At 37.6% G+C, this 16510-nt stretch overlaps 1 protein-coding gene across 1 annotated transcript in view; it reads right to left on the bottom strand.

Moving 5' to 3' along the window:
- PIEZO2 (piezo type mechanosensitive ion channel component 2) overlaps positions 1 to 16510 on the bottom strand; it is a 283163-nt gene that overhangs the window by 32627 nt on the left and 234026 nt on the right. Inside the window, exons 30-37 of the mRNA XM_062500913.1 lie at positions 15231 to 15390; positions 13343 to 13432; positions 11260 to 11381; positions 10369 to 10440; positions 6287 to 6390; positions 4368 to 4466; positions 1874 to 1982; positions 84 to 152 (exon numbers count right to left, since the gene is read on the bottom strand). Coding sequence (XP_062356897.1) covers positions 84 to 152; positions 1874 to 1982; positions 4368 to 4466; positions 6287 to 6390; positions 10369 to 10440; positions 11260 to 11381; positions 13343 to 13432; positions 15231 to 15390 — 825 coding nt within the window. The remainder of the gene's footprint in view (positions 1 to 83; positions 153 to 1873; positions 1983 to 4367; positions 4467 to 6286; positions 6391 to 10368; positions 10441 to 11259; positions 11382 to 13342; positions 13433 to 15230; positions 15391 to 16510) is intronic.

Raw genomic sequence — 16510 nt, 5'->3', positions numbered from 1 at the left:
GTGGATCATTGTAATGCTGCCTCTGTGACAGGCCACTGGTCACAACTGCATTTTAACTGCAGAGAAACCCTCTGCCTTCATACCTGGTCCATCAGATTTCTTTTTGACAGGTTCCTCTTCACTGTCCTCACAGTCCGCATCATTGCCACCTCCTGCAAGCAATGAAAAAACCAGTGAGTGTTACACCTACAGAAGTTCTGGTGTAAATGCCATTCTAGCTAGAAAAAGCTGCAGTTACTAACAGGTAGTGACTGGTTCCTCACCTACCCCCATAACAGAAAGCACATTTCCATTTCCAAAGCACTCAAGTGAACGGACAACCCTGTCAGTAAAGGTGTTTGCTCATAGATGACCATCCCTCCCTTGTAATTTGCAGTGATGTTTTCTACTAGATAGGCTGCTGAGTGAGAGCATCTGTTGGTGTAAACCCAGACACTTTCTCAGTCACTCCTCAGCCACACTCAGCTGTCCCACCTTCTGTTGACTCACACTTGAGTTGATTTCTTCACCTCCTGCATAAGGAGATGCATGTCTTCATCTCCTGTGCCTGAGCAGGGTGCTCTGATCTTCTCCTGCCTCTGTCCCACCAAACCTGAAGGAATTGAGTGGGACCTTCAGGCTGACACAAAGCAGCAGAGTTCTTTTGACACCACCACATGTGTTTATTTAGGCCTGTAGCAGAAGAGTCTTGTAGATTCACAGGCAGAACTGAAGGGCAAAAATGTGATCCTCCTTCTATCTAATGCATAACTGCAGCTACAGTTTCAGTGTCAGAAGCCAAATTATACAGCTCCTTCTTTCTTACAGGTGAAGATGCCAAAGAAAGGGAGTGTCTTGCTGCTTGCTGTATGGGGCCCTCTTTTCCACGTCTATACTGACCAGAAAAGCTTTTGAATTTCTATTTTCTAGCTAAAACATGGAGAAAAAGTTCAAGACATATCAACCACCTATAAACTGGTGGATTTCTCAGAGGTAAAAATTATTTTACACTGTCAGCAAAGCCCAATCAATATTTGTATGTTTTCTTTTTGCTGTCCACTGAATTTAAGGGGTTGTGGATATTTGGGGTTCTCAGTGACTGCAACATGGAAAGTGAAAAACCTTTCTTTATCTTCTTCATATATCGACTCAAGCTTCTTTAGGGAACAATATAGAAAATATGGCCAAAATAAATAATATGTGTCTATTTCACTGATTTTTTTTAAATTTTTTTTTTTTTTTTACAGCTTCACTTAAACTACAGCTGTTTGGGGGCTCCCTCATGAAATAGTTCTTCAACACCTTTCCCTGGGAATGCACATGACCTTGCCATTGGAAAGAGTGACTTTGATAAACTCTAGAAATGACTGGACAAAAAGATAAACCTTTTTAGGAGATGAGAGAGTGAAAGGATAATGTCCTCTCTCTGCCTGATTATGGCGAAACACCTGGAATTTACACTCCTATATTTTGAAGAAATGCTGTTAAGTAACAAGTTATTTGCTTTATAAAGTTATGTCTTTACAATTTCCTATTGCAAGCACTCCCACAAATGTTCTCATAGCTGATGGTTTCTGAAATGCTCTGAATCTTCCTACTTACCAGAAGTTCTGGGCATTTCTTGCAACTTCATGGAAAATACCTATATCCCATCTTCCCCTTCACCTCTCTCAGTGTGCTATGCAGAACAGAAGAACATGGCTGACCTTGCCACGGGCTGATGCAGGGAAGGACTGCCAGTCAAAGTTAACTCATTTTTTCAGTTCCTAGCCAGCACTGAGGGCACTTGTCCTCTAAACCTCATTTGCCTTTCACGACCAGGAACAACAGGCAGTTGTTCCTAATAATTCTAATAGTTAATATTGTGGTTTTTAGAATGGAAAAGGTTACCTACCATCCCCAGATCCTTTTCGCCTTCTCTTCTCTTTCCCAAAACTTTTCTTCTCTTTTCGCCTCTGTCGTAGAGCTGTTTTAGGGTCAGTTATCCAGGCTTGATAGACAAACTGGAAGGAAAAAACCTCAATTATATCAAGGTTCCTCATGTTCTAAAAGTAAGCCATAGAATAAGCCACAAGCAGAACTATATAGTTTGAGTAAATACATGCAGACCTGTGGGGGCAAGGAAATATGTTTAATCCCAAATCAAACACCTCCCCTGTAGATCTGCTGAGTTTTCGTATACTGTTTTTATAAGTGTAAAAACAAATGTGGAAATACTGTGGGTAACCCAAGTTTCATTAGAACCCACAAAAACTCATGCTCTGAACTTCTGGAATTAATACCTTTTTGTGCATGTGGGCCACCTTCTCTGAATCTCTCAACTCTGTATATCTACTTTATTATTTTACAGGCAGAATGCAGAGCAAAGAAAACTTTTAGAGAAAGTGCTGCAATCCATGAATTAAAAGATCAAAATATGTAGAGATAGCCCTTTACAGGTAACTGTATTTTTCACAGCTTAGATATTTTTCCCCCTCTGTATGTCCCAGTGTAATGTTTACAGATTTGTTATCTATTCACAGTCCCAAAACTGCCAGTCAGGAATTCCTCACATTGCTTCCTGATTTTAACAATGCCTTTCTTTGTTGTTTCAGATAAGTCACTTATGAATGCTTCTACTACTGTTTTTCCAGTTGTAAAATGAAGACAGCAATACTTACCTATTTATCCAGGATATTTTATGGGACAAAATCTTGCTCACAGTACTCACTCAGATCAACAGTCTGTTGACCTGTGTGACTCTGTGAAACACAGAATTGGCTCAAAATATTTATAAATTATATAGCAGTGGGGGTAAAAAAAAAAAAAAAGGAAAAAAGTCACTGAAAAGTAACTTTTTAAATAGCTCTGCTTCAGCTCTGAAGGAAGATCACAGGAAAAAAGGATAAAAACTCAAATCTTTTATCCCTATGTGATAAAATATATGTCAATAACAGAAACTAAAGTAACTTTTCATGTGAAAGGTGCTCTTTTGCTCATTTAAATGTTTTCATTGAAAAATGATAACTATCTTCAGTTGTCTTCTATTTCTAAGCAGCACAGACTGCTAACAGAGACAGGGCAGGAAAGCACACAGATGAAGCCAAGAGGTTGAAAAAGCACACTAACAAAACAGGTCTAACTAGTTCACAGCACAAACATGCAGGTAATAACAACAACACACGTGTATCTCAGTGAAGCTGGAATTGCCCCTTACAGGACAGAATGCCAAAATTTCTATTTGGTTTATTTATAGTTTTAGAATTTTCCAAATCACTTTGGAATATTCAAAGTATTCTTTTAAAACTATTAAAATACATCCAATTAATTTAAAAGGGAAAAATACTTTGTTTTGGTTTGTAAATGTATACAGCCAAAGAGAAGAAATTATTTTGTTACTGTTGAAAAGAAGACCTTCCAAATCTCGTGATTTATTTTTATATGTCTGAGTTGTTCAAAACAAGCACGACATGAGAAAATGTGTGGGATCAGAGGCCCTGGTTTCCCTTTGCTTTGTAACAGGTGTTTTCTAATGAAGGTGATCTGGGGGAATGGTCGTACTTAAATGAGCTAACACCATATTACTTTACTGGAAGTCAGAAATTGCCAATACCTTCTGTTGTCATTTAACTGTGAAAGTGTACACTAGCCACAATTATAGTGTGAGTGAAGAAATTAGAGCTAAAAGGCAGACTTGGAAGGGGTAGAAAAGGAGAATTAATAAAGGGAATTTTAATTATAAATTTAATGTAATTACCTATGATAAGCAGGAGTATTTTAACAGCATAATGGGTGCATATTAGTTTACATTTCTACCACTGCACCAACTTCCAATTTAGTATCTTTTAGGCTTTGGAGCTGGTACTCTCAATCTGTAACATTCACTCCTTACAGAAGTCATGATGCATATACACATATACACAGTGCCCAAAGTTAGGAAATCCTAAATGCATTCAATCAGGGCAAGAGAGAAGATCCATAAATCTTTTTTTTGTGATGATAAAGGCCAGAAGAGTAGAGAGCTAAAAAGGGGTTTTGAGCAGAATGTGTGTTTGGCAAACTTTCCACCAGCCTTCTAAGATAAATTACCACTGTGTCCATAAGATACACGCAACTGGATGTGACCATCTTGTAAATCAGTATCAAAAGAAAATAAGAATTTGGCTCTGCATTTTCCCCCTGGAGTTGCATGTAGAAAAAAATTTTAAAAAGACCATTTTTCTTGTGATTTGACCACTTCAAAATTATGAAATGCATTGCATTTACGAAGAATGATACTTTAGCTGTCATAATTTTTTAAAATTAATTCATGTAAGAGGAAAAATGCAGAGGAGGACAGAGGTACACATACACTACATCAGGAACTATGGGGTGGGTCACATACTAAGCATTTGCAAAATATTAAGTACCTTTGCTGCTTTGATTAAATACTGAAGAATAGTTTTGGGTAGTTTAATGATAGACTTTGGCAAGGCTAAAATGGCTGAAGCAAATTTTCCAATAGCTCTCTATAAAGAAGGACAAAGCAAGAGTAGTTAGTAGAAAAGCAGAAAATATTAATAAAAAGGATCTCTTTAATTACTGTAACTAGAATACTAAGAACAAATTTACATTCATAAACTTCAATATGAGAAAAAGATAGCTTATGTTGTTCACATTAAAATTTCAATAATATGACTCTTAACTGCATGCATTCTCTAATATTTAAAATCTCCAAGTTAACCCTTGAAGGGACTACTGCACATAATCTGCACTAAAAGAAAGATTCTACATTCAAAAAATTTCTTCAACAGAATCTACAACAAAGTTCACTTGGCTAGTATTTTTACTAAGACCTTATGCATGATGATGGAAGGTGAAAAGAGTATGATGACCATAGGATGAAAAAGCCTTTCATGAAGAAAACCAAATTTCTGTTTTATATAAATCAATGCTTATATAAAGCCATCCAGCATCTTCATATTGCTCATACTGCAGAACAGGCCACTTATCCATAACATCTGACCAAATTTTGAAATAATGAACAATCTTCCATCCTTAAACAAATAGTTTCAGGACTGAGATGAACAAAAAACCCAAATCCCAGCATGAATGAAAAAAAAACTTGTTAATTTCTAACCTCAAGTTTGGAACTCTTTAACTCAGTGCTTGGCACCAGCACATCTGAACAAAATGCTGTCACCAATTTTTAAAAAATCAGCAGAAACAATAATCCAAACTTTCCTCTGTAGCTGCAAGAACACCAGCAAGAAAAATGACCTGGAAAGTCATGAGCCATTTCTATGGTCCAAGGCAAGTTAAATGCAAAATATATTTTATTAAAAAATACTGCAGTACTAGAAAACAAAACATACATATCACATTCTTTTGACCCAGAGTGGTTTTGCACTTATTAAGGTCAGATATTCTTTTTCATGCCATTACCATGCATACAGTTTAACAAATGCAACCAGCTGGCAATGTAAGGTGGTGTTAATATATAAAAGGCACAAAGGCACGTTTTATTAAAGAGTTAAATAAACCATTTCTTCATGTAATTCAGTAATGTTGTCTGGGAAGCTTTGTTTGAACGTTTTTGGCTTAGGGAACAGAAAATCATGAAGGCAGTTTCTTGCTCTTCCTTGGGTTGAATGTTCTGCACTGCGCTAATTCTGCAGTGATGTGAGGTTGCATCTGGATGGGAATACTCAGCTGGAAAAAGCTGCTTCTTTGATTAAGCTTTTGGAATTACAGACCTGAAAAATTTCTGCAGCATTTCCAAAAAATTCTTCCACCAGGGAAAATTTAATCTTATAAAAGCAAAAGCATTCCTAGATGTAGGAGTATTTCACTCAGTTCTTCACCCATGTTCTTCATTGAAGCCACTGCATTCAGTATCTGGTACTGTCTAACACCAACTAGTCCACATGGAGGAAACCAGACAGGAAACCTCAGATACCCTTTTAACATTACAATATCCTCCTACATCAGCACAGTCTGGCACTAAATATACACTGCCCCAAAAATGAAAGAAAATAAATGGATGTAGTCTCCCTCAACTGTCTTTATTGCAATGCAGAAAAACAGTAAAACTTGTGTTCTTAACCTTTGATTTTTACATTTTTGTTATCTTCAGGCATAAGTGAATGAAGATATGACTCTAGTATAGTTTAGATAAGGATTTTGCAATGCTTAAAGCATAAGGCAAACTTACATTTTAAATTGGCAAGAAATTTAATTTTCCAATATTTTTCAGGACTATTGGCAGCTTTAATATACATGCCTGCGTCACAAGAAACATACATTTTTTTTCCCGATGTTAATGAGATAGCAAATTACCATAATGTACCTGAAATGCAGATTTTTTTCGAGGCTCTTCCTCTTCTTTTTTTTCCTCTTCTTCTTCCTCTTCACTATCCGTCTCAAACAAATAATAATTTCCACTTCTGACCACTAAGTGAAACAAAATATTTTCTTACTTTTCTGAAAAGTTCTATTCTCAACTCCCCCAAGACCTATGAATAGGTAGCCAGTCATTTAAAAATTTATAACCAGGAGAGGTGAAAACAGAGAAGAAGCAAGAGATGAAAGTCTCAGGCCATTTATTTGATGTTGGTCTACAGTACTTTGGGTATGAATAAGAACTATACAAGTGCTAAGGAAAGCATCCCTAAAGGCAGAAAATGTACGGAAAAGGATTGAAGTTTATCAATTTACAAGGTTACATTTTTAGAGAAAAATGACAATTAAGTCTAAATTTAGTGGGGACTTATGATTATTTGAGGGAGTAAAAAAAGCCCAGCAGGTAAGTAAATAAACTTACATGAACAGTACCACTGGACAAAAAATACAGAATTTCTCTTTAAAATACTGAAGCAATCCTTTAAACTAGGCAATGGGATGATACTAGTTTGATGAAGTAATGGAAAACCTTGGCTTGGTTAAAACAAATCACTTGGATTCTATTAACATGATTGCAAATGAATTTCAGTTTTTTGCCCATGGATTCAGAAAGATTCTGAAACCTTGATACAGCATAGGTACACAGTGATTAAGCTAGGCCTTATATCCTTGAACAGAAGTAATGTTTTTATTTCTCAGATGGCAACAGGCCTACATGAACAAACAAGGGAAACAAAAGAAATAAAAATAAGGTAATGAGCAAGAGAAAAATAAAAATCACATTTAAGCTGAAATATTTGAAGGAACAGTTAGATGAAAATATACAAAATCTGGATATATGGAGCAATATATATATATATATATATAAAATTATATCTATCCATCATTACAGGTCTCTGGAAAAGTAATAGTTGCTGTAATTCAATCATACCTTGAATTCTACACAGATCCTGTGTGCACAGACAACCACATATAACTACTTACAAACCTCAGGGTAAGGCTGTGAAATTTGGATCATAGCTTTGCCATCTAAAACTCCCTCGCAGAGGGAATTTTGTTCCTCATGTGCCAACTTATGATTTTTAGCATCAATGAATGCCCTGCAGAGGGACAGAGAGTCCGCTTCAGGTGTTCTAATTGTTGCACTGAGGTGGAAAGAAAGTTTGGAAATTTCCTGGATAAAACAAATTAATTTTTTGGTGCTGAGCCTTCCAAGAAGGTCCATTTAAAATGTGTTGAAGAGATTAATGTATTTTAAGAGACAGTTTTGTTTCATAAAAAGGGATCTTGTAGTCAGCAACAGAAATTGCCAACGCAGAAGATCAGCTGGGTAAGGTTTGACATTAGGGAAAACTTCTAAGGCAGTGCAGCTCTGTAAAGGCTCAGAGTAGCACTCAGTCAGGCTTGGAATGCCTGATCTGGAAGCAAATAAATCCACCAACAAAATTTTTAGGTTCAAGTGTATCTGAGGGGACACTCCAATGTAGCAGTTACATTCCTTTTAGAGCTCAAGGGAGAGGTATGATTGAATAGCAATAATGCATTCTTGCACACATCAAAATGGAGCAAGTGGTGTGTCAGTTATCTACAAAGCTTCCTGAAGAGACCAAATTTTATTGGTAATACAATTCATGGCCAGACTTGACTTGAGAGACCCCTCTTGGACTGCAAAATGTGGCTTCCTCCTACTGAGAAAAGGGACATGCAGGCCTTTCTTGTGGGATGAGATGGAGGAGGCAGAAGAGGAGCCATGCAGGAGAAACCATGATCTCATCATCTGCTTGTGCCCAGAAGGAAAGAGCTCCCCAGGACAGCTGCAGCCACCATCTTTTGCACTACATCAAATTCAACTGTGTGACCCAGGAGAATCTAAGCATGTGGTCCTAACTCCTGCTGATCTTTGTGGGACTTCAAAAATAATCCACAAGCACAGGAGGAACCACACCTCCCTGCAAGGGAGATTGTGAATGACTATCAATGAGGAAATCCTCCTTGATGCTTTTTATCTGTTTTACTCAGACCCAAATTCATGACTGTTTTAATTGCTATGATACACAAAATGAGGTATCTTTCCGCACAATAAAATTATAGCAAGTGATATAAAAAATCACAATAAAAATATAAATTAAAAACTTCAAGATTGAGTGACTTCAGTGCATGCATATATACACCCACAAACCCATTTACTGAGACGGAGAGCCACATGCTGCAGAATGCTGCAGTTACAGTGGTGTTCTAAAAAGAATGAGTGGGCAATATCAGTGTGCATGCCTGTGAACACCCACTGTCAGTGCCATGTTTCACTGAGTGTGGATGCAAGCCACATGGCAGGCAACCACTGGTTATAGTGTCAGGGTCCGTGATGTTTCCCACAAGATTTTGCATTATTGCAGTAAATAATTTCAAGAATGCTCAATATTTAAACACCAAAATGCAACTTGCCACCTAAGAACATTAAATAATGAGGATGAAATAAGTAAAAGCCAAAGTTAATATCTCTCTGTGCAATTCTTCTTACTACAACAGTGGTGAATAAACAAGAGACCATATCCCATTCCTTCAAAATCACCACAGCTTGAAATTCTATAGAAAAAAACTCACAAATCATAGATTTTATCTGTTCTGTCATTGTTCTAACGAAATTATGGGACAAGAATTTTATTTTCATAAGGCTTTGAAAAGGATAGGTCTCTCTAAAGTGGCAGTGTGCCCTTTAGAAAAACAAAAATAGAGGCACATTTACTTGTGACTTGATAGAAATAGATACCATGTTCTGGTAAACACTGCTGGCAAATATATGCCTGCTGAAGTTATAAATAAATAGACATAGGTAAATGAAACAGTATGTAGATGTGTGAAATTGTGACTTAGAGTAGCTCTTAAACTAAATGACCATTCATATTTTTAATGGCATGAAGAAGAGTTGGGGATGGTTTAGGTTGAATATCAGGAAGAAGTTTTTAATGCAGAGAGTGACTGGGCACTGGAACAGGCTCCCCAGAGAAGTGATCAGAGTACCAAGCCTGTCAGAGTTCAAGAAACATTTGGACAATGCTCGCAGGCATGTGATGTGATTCTTTGGGATGGTCCTGTGTAAGGTCAGAAGCTGGACTGATCCTGATGGGTCCCTGTCAACTCAGCACATTCTGTGATTTTGTGTTTCTGTGATTTAACTCTGACCAGTGCCCTACATTAATTTTTTTTTTTCACATCTTCAGAGGTTACTAAATAGCTCATGTCTGATTTCAATCAACAAACATCCAATTGAAGGACATCTGATCTGAGATTGCAGCCTACTCAGCTTTCCTGTTCTACTAATCCACAACATAGCAAAGAACTCTTATCCTATGACTGGGATGGACTACAACCAAATTAAAATATCACAATGTACCAATTATATGAGTGACACAGGCTAATAATTTATTGTGCACAAGGCTAGACATATTTTTGTTCTTGAGTAAACACAAAAACTTGGAAATAGCAAAACAACTGGCATCAATGCATCAGTGTCATTAGAGAGATGGAGCTGAGCTCTACACACCCCAGTTCTGGGAGTAATCTTCCTGCCTTACTCAGATGTCTACAGCTGATACAAAAATGACTGATGAACCACAAAAAGGATGTATGATATGTGTATATGAAAAAGAAATTATGACTAATCTTAGAATGCATTGGCAAACTTTCACATTCACATTTTTCAATATATTGAGCTCTGCAGTACCAGGGAGTTGAAACTTTTGAGATCAATACAGATTCTTTTCAGCACATGTTTATCTGATTTGATATTTTTCTAAGAATGCTCAAAGTATCATGAGCTAGCTATGCTTCTAACACACAGAAGTTCAAAATATAATTAAATTCTTTGAAGATTGGAAAGTAGAAATAAATTTTTGAAAAAAACCCAAGCCTTCTATCAAGTCACAATCACAAAATCAGGCATAAAACAAACAGGCTATGGGAATGCCTTCATTCTGGTCAAGGATATAAGGGTTAAATCCACATATTTGTAAGAGGATTGAGAAAACCTACTGGAAGCATGATCAACCCAAGGCCGCCACCACAGCTTTTTTTTGCCCTTGGCTTTCTCTTTGTCTGCATCTCCTAAAATAAAATATGTTCAAATATTAATTTTACAAAATGAGAAACATATTTCTTACACTGATTAATAATTTTTAATTTCTCTCAAAAGAACTAAAATTTCATGAATACATCAGATCTCAAGTCTACTGAGTACATTTAATATTAAAATAATTCAAAACCATGACCACTAAGCAGATATACTCTGGTTTATGCATTAATTAAAATAGCATTCCACTCTAAAACAGCTAAAAAGTTGGGGTTTGTGTTTTAAAACATATTGTCACAGTTGACTGTAATTTAAAGAGGAAAAAACTGTCCGTCCTCTCAAATCCCCTTACATTTCATGCTCCAAAATTTTTTAAATCCAGTAAGTGCTGATCCCAGGTCAATGCTGGAAATGTGGCACTAGGTATGTATGATTTTATCTGTCCCCATGATTTTAAATAACATTTAAAAGAACACAAACATTTCAGTGACTGAAAAAAGTCCAGAACAGCATCCAGAAAACATTGCTTGGAAAAATGTTGGTGCTCCCTATCTGTAAAACTGTAGTTTATAGATAATGACTTTTATCAAAACAAACCTCTGACTCTTTTCAGCTCTTTGCCAACAGGCTGAAGTTAACCAAAAGTATCCTCAAAGCAAACCATTTTCTCTAAACCTAGTTATAGTACATAACACAGATTTTTTTTGGCTGAATTGAGCCTGAAACTGATACTCAGCTAAAAATGTTGTTACATGCTGGCAGTTTTCAAGACAATTTAGCAGTTGTCCAACTAGCAGGTCTATCAGATCCTTAGCACTCAACTGCAAATATGGTACAGGAGTAGCCAATGGTACCTTCATCATCTTCTTCAGAAACCTTCCGAATCTCTGGCCCCTCTGAGGACTCCTGGTTCATGCTTAGCATCCTCTCTTTACCCTTCTTATATTTTTGCTGTCTGGCTTTGATGCGATCCATTCTAGCAAAAGTAAGAATCTTATTAGATTTATGCCTTCATTCACCCTGGGAAAAAAGTGTTAAACATGTGCATACACAGACACACACACACACATACTCTGCACCACATCTAAGGGAAACATTGCACCACACTGTTGTTAGTCTTGCCCTTAAATAGAAGGAGTTACATTTCTCTGAAGGGGCTGGCTGGAAGAACAAAGCATCGATGTTCACTCTGTGGTCAGGGAGAGCTGGGTTTCCTGCTATCATGACTGCTTTTCTACTCCCACTGAAGTATCTTATTATCATTTAAAATTGACAGAATCATTGTCAGGAGTTACAACACACCAAATGAAGCACTGGACTTCTACTAATGCAGTGCTTTTCCTGAAACTTGCCACTCAGAACCAGTGACTTGGTTGTTCCTGCACTGTTTGTACTCATTCTTCGCCTTTAAAATAATTTGTCTTAATGGACACCAGTGACAAGTGGTGTCCCTTGGGGATCCAGTGCTATTTTTAATGTCTGGGGATGAAGTGGGATCAAGTGTACCCTCAGCAAGTTGGCAGATGACACCCAGCTGTGTGGTGCCATTGGCACAGCTGAAGGATGGGATGTGTTTCAGAGGCATCTGGACAAACTCAAGAAGTTGGTGTACAAGAACCTCATGAAGCTGAGTAAGACCAAATTCAAGGTGCTGCACCTGAGTCAGAGCAACTCCTGGTATCAACACAGGCTGGGGGATGAAATGGATTGAGAGCAGCCCTGCCAAGGATGACTTGAGAGTGCTGAGGGATGAGAGGCTGGACATAAGCCTCAATGAGCACTCCCAGCCCAGGAACCCAACTGTGTTCTAGGCTGAATCCAAACCAGCATAGGCAGGAGGGTGAGGGAGGGGATTCTGCCCCTTTGCTCTGATGAGAACCCACCCACAGAGCTGCATCCAGCTCTGGGGTGCCCAGCACAGGAAGGACATAGACCTGTTGGAGAGAGTCCAGAGGAAGGTCAGAAAGGTAATTAGAGGATGGAGCACCTCTCCTATAAGAGAGGTTGAGACAATTAGGGTTGTTCAGCCTGAAGAAAAGGCTCTGGAGAGATCTTATTTTGGCCTTTCAGTACTTGGAGACAACTTATAGGAAAGATAAGGCCAAACTTTTTTGCAGGGTCTGCTGTGAGGACAATGGGCAATGGTTTTAAACTGAAGGAGGATTGCTTTAGACTGGCTATAAGGAAAAAGCTTTTACAGTAAGAGTGGCAAAACCTGGAGTAGGTTTCCCAGAGAGGTGGTGGATGCTCCATCCCCAGACACATTCAAGGTCATGCTGAATGGGGCTCTGAGCAAATCAGTCTCTTTGAAGATGTCCTTGCTCATTACATGGGGGTTGAACTAGGTGACTTCTAGATTTTCCCTTCCAACTCAAACAATTCTATGATTCTGTGATTCTATATAGGTAAAAAATACGGTCCCTGCAATCTTTTGATGATTCTTCCATTACGTAGGGTGGAAGAAGCTGTCATGAGTGGGCTTTGACACTTGGTTAGGAAGCATTTTTAGCACGCATCACAGTGAGGGAGCTTTGAAAGCTTTCTGCAGTCACCAAACAAGCACGCTGGCTGCATGCAAGGGAAACCAAAGTGACTTATATGCTGTATAAAGAGAAAGGATCTCTAGGCCACTTAAACTGAATGCAAATATTTTCAGTGAAGGTAAACATATATTTTACAGTTAAACACTACAGGAGGAACCACAAACAAAACAGAAAGAGCAGTCATGCAGCAAATTTTTCCAGGAATACAGATAACAGATATACAGAACAAAATTCTAATAACGGTAAAGCATTTCTATAAAAGAAAGTGCTGGAAAAACACTGGAAGCCAGTATATCTACCAAAGAAAGTGTTAGATAAATACCAGCAATCAGTTAAATATGTACATACATATGCATAGAAATATATATACACATTAAATACATTAAATACATACTGTCTTTTCAGTTGATCCATTGATTTTTTTTCCTCTTCAATTCTTGCCTTTACAGCCTTGACAATTGTAGCCTGAAAAAGCTCAGCACCCCTACATCACAAATGGCACAGAGGAAAAGAAAAAAGTAAAGGACATATTAAAAGTTTCTAAGTTGTCCTTATGGCAACTAATCACAGATAACTCTATGTTCCCTCTATACATGACCTTATCTGCATCAAACAAAACTAACCCAGGGGCTGAAAGAAACAGGATTTAAAAGAGTAAAACTCTAAAATAGTAACATCTTTACAGACAATCATTTCAAGATCTGGGGCCAAATGCTGTGAACCCTACTCAGCCTGCATGCTGCTGTAGCAGCTGCTCAAGAATTTCAGTTTCCAGTCCTCAAAACACAGAACACAAGCAGGTTCAAGACTGATGAAGGATTTCTTGCACACCCCCAGGATCTCCTTATAGTCATTTCAGCACTATAATCACCTGCCTCACCTCCTGGGAGTTGTAAGCAAGGTCCAGCTTTATCCATGGCCATGGTGAACATAGATTCAGTTTCATTTTATCCTCTGAAAATTATGGTGCTTTCAATCTGACAATACAAACCCTTGAGCATGTTACTGGTGTGCCAAAAGGATATGGCTTTTCACCCCATTACATTAGAAAAGTAATCAGTTCATTGATTTGAATGTTATGGCCATTGTCCCTAATACACACATGAATTCTTGAAGGCTCTTAATAGCCTTAAAGACTCTCTCAGAGAAGTAGCCTAGATCTAAAGCCTTTCTTTTGTCAGGGATTCAGTAAGAAAAGTAATTTTAGACTTTAATTTTTTTTCATTCCGGATGCACATTTCTCTATACAGAATGTATTTTGATACTCATGATTTTGTTTTATGCTGTTCTCACTGAACCCAGCACACCAAAAGAGGTTCAAAAAGGCCACGTCCAGCATAATTGGGTATCAGCACTGAAATTCACCCTAGAACAAAAGCCTAATGCAATGTGGGGTGGAGGTGTAGGTCTTTCGTTAGCTTCCTTTACAGTGCTGAATTTTGTTCAGTATAGGGAGCTAAACACGTCCCCTTCTTAAGATGATCCCTGGAAGAAGATAAAAACTACTTCCTTTCATTGCATGCAAGACAAATGTTGTCCTGAAACACAGTCAGAAATCAATGTCTGTATGTCTTTTGAGGGGCAAAAAAAGGCAAAATTCATTTAATCTAATATTAACAAAGGTAATTTCTTAGAAATTTTATGGAAATTAAAACCAGTATTTCATTCCTCATCTGCCTTCATATTATAAACCAAAAGAATATTTGTGCTAGTGATGGCTATGAGTGAATGCTTGTGGTATAACAGGCCCAACAAGGGTAACACTTTCTTGCCAAACCTAGTCAGTGTTCAGTGATGTGATATTTCCCAAGAGTGTTCCCCTTTCTTCCCAAGCCAGACGTAAGAACTTTCCTGTCTTCCTCCTCCTGCGGCATTTCTTGAGACAGGATTTCTAAGGACAATTGACTCAAACAGGCTTTGAGAGCACAATATTTTCTTTCCAAGACTTAGAAACTCTGGCACTTTCTCCCATGCACATCAATGTTGAGAGAGTGCTGCAACATAATTTCAGAGCTCTTAACAGGAGCAGCAGATGGCATTTAGTAGAAAGATTTAATTTAAATAAGATTTAACCTCAAGATTTAAGGTTTAATTTCTATTAGATTCTCAATTAATTTGTTTTTTTGTGTCGAAGTTGGGTTTGCAATTATGAATTTGGCATAGATTGTTTAAATCAGTGTTAAAGGACTGTTTTGGTGCTACCTATGGTAAACGGTAAATAGGCACTGCTCCCATGAGAGCTTTGATCTGTCTAAATTAATTTCTTTTAAATTTTCTGTTACCTTGATGCTAATATCTGAGAAGCTTTTATATCTGCAACCACGTGAAGGAAGTAGTAACTCATGAAGACTCTTCTTTGCAGCAACAGGAAAGCGAAACATATACTGTCCCAAATGATTCCTGCTTCTCCACTGGGCAGTTTACAATCCAGATTGCTTGTTGCTGGAAAAAGACACCATCAGTGTTAGGAATTCTTTCATAATGTTTAATCAAAATCCTAAACTTTAAAATTATTTGAATTATTTTAGATTTTTCTAAAGAAAACTGTCATGCATTTCCATTTGAGGTATACTGCAATTTCTTTTGCAGTAAATCAAAAAGCTTCCAACAATGTGATGTCCCATGACAAGTAGCAATTAATCAGAAGTGAACCATTTGCATATAAATGCACTCCACTTTAGTAAGTACTTGAAATCAAAGAATGGAAAAGGCGTAATTTTTGTTACACTGAATTATTTGATTTCAGTTTTTCCTAAAATGTCGTATATAATTTTTTTCTTCTCTTCAAAGTGACTTTTTCCTCTAATTTTTTAATTAAGAACACTATCAACAGGAGAAATAAGTGGTTTATTTTTGTCAAAATGACTTTTTGACTGCCACCATCTAATATTTTTATTTTTCCTCTCCACAACTCAGCTCAACGTTCCTTTCCATTGCATAAGAGAAGAAATACTTGAAACCACAAAACTGCTTCCTTTGAGGTAGGAGGAGACAGGCAGAGAGGAAATCCCATTCCTCCCACCTCTAGATTTTGGCTTGGGCTATTTCTTTCTTTCTTTATTCTCTGTAAGACAGCTCTCCTGGGGATATTAAAAAATTAAAACTGGGTTTTGTGGAGCTGGACTATAAACTACATGGCCTATGCTACCCTACAGAAGGCAGTAGAAGGACTCAAGGGACAGGCTCTGGCTCGAAGCTGGCTTTTCAAGAAAGCAAGCCAATCTAATAGCTCTGGAAGGTCAAACTACAAGAGCTTCAAAGCCTGCTGTGCCCAAACCCAGGGGGTGGGGTGGAAAACCTGTGTCTAAGTTTCTACTGCTGCCCAAAAAGTTTTGGATAACACAAGAATTCCTAGGTACTTTTTATCCTGTGACTTTGCATCTTCATATTTACTTTCTTTTCCCTTATTCCACACTTACCTATTAGGATCAATTATGACAACAGGAATTCAGAATTTTGCTGCAGATTCACTAGGATGAAACAGCTCTTTAAATTCAGGGGGAAAAAAAAACAAATGCAAAAACTACTAAAAAACCTGCAGGTTTCATACAGTTAATCGAGG

This window comes from Cinclus cinclus, chromosome 1 (genome assembly GCF_963662255.1).
Source record: "Cinclus cinclus chromosome 1, bCinCin1.1, whole genome shotgun sequence".
NCBI lineage: Eukaryota > Metazoa > Chordata > Aves > Passeriformes > Cinclidae > Cinclus > Cinclus cinclus.
This window is presented reverse-complemented; position numbering and strand designations above follow the sequence as displayed.